Source organism: Mus caroli, unplaced genomic scaffold (assembly GCF_900094665.2).
Source record: "Mus caroli unplaced genomic scaffold, CAROLI_EIJ_v1.1 scaffold_13272_1, whole genome shotgun sequence".
Taxonomy (NCBI): Eukaryota; Metazoa; Chordata; class Mammalia; order Rodentia; family Muridae; genus Mus; species Mus caroli.
This window is the reverse complement of record NW_018389566.1, coordinates 1-2,997: the sequence shown is the minus strand read 5'-3', so window position 1 is coordinate 2,997 and position 2,997 is coordinate 1. Positions and strand designations below refer to the sequence as shown.

The following is a 2,997-nucleotide window of genomic DNA, read 5'->3' as shown; positions in this document are numbered from 1 at the left end:
GGGCGGGTCCCCAGTCCCACTTCCGGTTTTTCGCTGTCCCCGCCCACCGCGCCTGGAGTGGGAGGCGGGACTTCCCGTCGGCGGACGATGACGTCATCGGGTGACGTCAACGCCCGGTTTTGACGCTGACCCCTGACCTCGTGGAGGCCTGGACCCCGCCCCCTGACCCACTTCCTTCCCTTCCCCGCCCACCGTCGGGGGGGGGTGGGGTGAGACTTCCTGTTCCCCCCCCCACCCGTGGCGATGATGTCATCTGGTGACCCCCGGCCCCGCCCACAGGAACCGGGCCCGCCCCTTCCTGCTCTTCCTCTCCTTCCTCCACGTCCACACCGCCCACTTCGCCGACCCCGGGTTCGCGGGGCGGAGCCTGCACGGGGCCTACGGCGACAGCGTGGAGGAGATGGACTGGGGCGTGGGTGAGGCGGGGTCGCCGTGGGGGGGCGGGGGGGGGGGGCGTGGGGCGGGGCCGTGCGGGGTCGGCTCGGGGTCGTGGGGTCGGTGTGGGGGGCCCTCGGGGTCACGGGGTCAACCTGGGGTCGCGGGGTCGCCGGAGGTCACGGAGCCGAGCGCGGGGGTCGTGAGGTCAACCTGGGGTCGCACGGGTGGGGTCCCCAACCCCGCGTCCGACTCCGCCCCCGCCCCCAACCTTGACCCCTTGACCTTGGGACCCCACTCAACATCCCATGACCCTGACTCTGACCCCGCCCCCAACCTTGACCCCAGACCTCACGCCCGACCCTGCGACCCCCGACCGTGACCCCGTGACCCCGACCCCTGACCTCACGCCCCACACACCCCCGCCCCACCCCGTCACCCGGTGACCCCGCCGCTGACCCCCGACCCCGCAGGCCGCGTGCTGGCGGCGCTGGACGAGCTGGGCCTGGCCCGCGAGACGCTCGTCTACTTCACCTCCGACCACGGGGCCCACGTGGAGGAGCTGGGGCCGCGCGGGGAGCGCATGGGCGGCAGCAACGGCGTCTTCCGGGGTGAGCGGGGCGGGGCCCGGGGCTCGCGGGGTCACGAGGGGGTCACGGGGGTGGGGTCGGGGTCAAGGATGGCGGCGCGGGGGGGCGTGGCCCGGGGTGTGGGCGTGGCGGGACGTGGCCTCGCACCCCGTGACCCCCCTGGTGACCCCGTGACCCCCGGTGACCTACCGCGACCCCGCAGGCGGGAAGGGCAACAACTGGGAGGGCGGCGTCCGCGTCCCCGGCCTCGTGCGCTGGCCCCGCGAGCTCCGCCCCGGCCGCGTCGTCGAGGAGCCCACGAGCCTCATGGACGTCTTCCCCACCGTGGCGCGGCTGGCGGGGGCGGAGCTGCCCGGAGACAGGTGAGGGGGGGCAGGGGCGGGGTCAGGGGTCAGGAGTTACTGGTCAGGGTCTGGAGTTGGGGTCAGGGTCAGGGGTCAGGGTCTGGGGTCAGGGTGTGGGGTTGGGGTCGGGGTCAGAGGTCGGGGTCTGGAGTTGGGCCAGGGGTCAGGGTCTGGGGTCAGGGGTCAGGGGTCAGGGTCTGGAGTTGGGGTCGGGGTCAGGGTCTGGGGTCAGGGTCTGGGGTCAGGGGTCAGGGGTCAGGGCGTGGGGTCGGGGTCGGGGTCTGGAGTTGGGGTCAGGGGTCAGGGCGTGGGGTCGGGGTCAGGGGTCAGGGTCACCGGGGGTGGGCGTGGTCTCCGCGGAGCCCGACGATGTCATCAGCGCGGAGGCCTGAGGTGGGCGGGGCCCACATGGAGCCAGGGGCGGAGGTGGAGCTTGCGGGCCCCGCCCGCCTGTAACGTCAGTGGGAAGCCCCGCCCNCCCAGCCCCGCCCCGCCCCGCCCCCCGCAGGGTGATTGACGGCCGGGACCTGATGCCGCTGCTGCGCGGCGACGCCCAGCGCTCGGAGCACGAGTTCCTGTTCCACTACTGCAACGCCCACCTGCAGGCCGTGCGCTGGCGCAACGGTGGGCGCGGGGTCCCGGGGGCGGGCGGGCGGGGCCGGGGCGCGGCGCTTCCTGTTCTGCCCCCCGGGGTCGGAGGTCACGTTTTTATTTTAATTTTTGTTGTCATTGATTTCCTGCTGCTTTTTACATATGGGTGAACCCAGGGCCCAACTTCACGTATCTGGTTTATTTTTTTTTAACACAGCCGTGGGGTGGGGTTAGGGGCTGGGGTCAGGGTCAGGGGGCGGGGATCGGTTTTCTGATCCGGGTCAGAGGTCAGAGGTCGGCAACCTGGGCAGGGGGGATGGGAAACAACGGCACGGAACTTTTTTTTTTTTTTTTTTAGTATTTTTAGTTTTTTATTTGTCATTGATTGCTCACTGCTCTTTGCATATGGGTGAACCCTGGGCCATTCATCACATGTTGCACAGATTTTTTTTTTCTTACGCCACCCCGGGGTTGGGTCTGTGTTCGGGGTCTGGGTTTATCTTTCCCCTATATTTTTATTTTCTCATTGTCATTCTTTGCTTGCTGCTGTTTGCGTATGGGTGAATCCTGGGCCAAACATCCCATACATCAGCCGTAATTTTTGTTTTTGTCAGATCCTCGGTGAGGGGGTCGGGGTCGGGGTCGGGGTCAGGAGGGAGGGGGTTGGGTTCCTCATCCAGGTCAGAGGTCGGCGACATGGGCAGGGGGCCTGGAGAGGAGACACAACGACACAGCCATTTTTGTTTTTTTTTAAATATTTTTCCTCTATTGTCATTGATCGCTCACTGCTCTTTGCGTATGAGTGAACCCTGCGCCCTTTGACACGTCTTGCACAGATTTTTTTTTTCTTTTTCTGTGCGATCCCCGCGTTGGGTCCGGGGTCCGGGGGTCGCCCGCCGAGGTCAGGGGTCAGCACGAGGAGGGAGGAGCAGGCACGCGTGGGCTTCTCTTCCCCGATATTTTTTGGTTTTTATTTTTTCTTGTCATTGATTTCTCGCTGCTGTTTGCTTGTGGGAGGACCTCGGGTCAGAGTTTTGTTTTTTTTTCCGGTCCTCGCGCGGCGGCCGCGTCCCCGGGCCCCGCCCTCTGACGTCCCC

General features: G+C 66.9%; 1 protein-coding gene across 1 annotated transcript in view; it reads left to right on the top strand.

Annotated features, from left to right (window-relative positions):
• The window catches only part of LOC110288170 (steryl-sulfatase-like), a gene marked incomplete at its 3' end in the record, with an annotated part of 5,350 nt that extends 3,342 nt beyond the window's left edge, over window positions 1-2,008 (top strand). The window contains exons 4-7 of the mRNA XM_029473823.1: window positions 247-416; window positions 849-986; window positions 1,168-1,327; window positions 1,818-2,008. Coding sequence (XP_029329683.1) covers window positions 247-416; window positions 849-986; window positions 1,168-1,327; window positions 1,818-2,008 — 659 coding nt within the window. The remainder of the gene's footprint in view (window positions 1-246; window positions 417-848; window positions 987-1,167; window positions 1,328-1,817) is intronic.
• Between the last annotated feature and the right edge of the window lie 989 nt (window positions 2,009-2,997).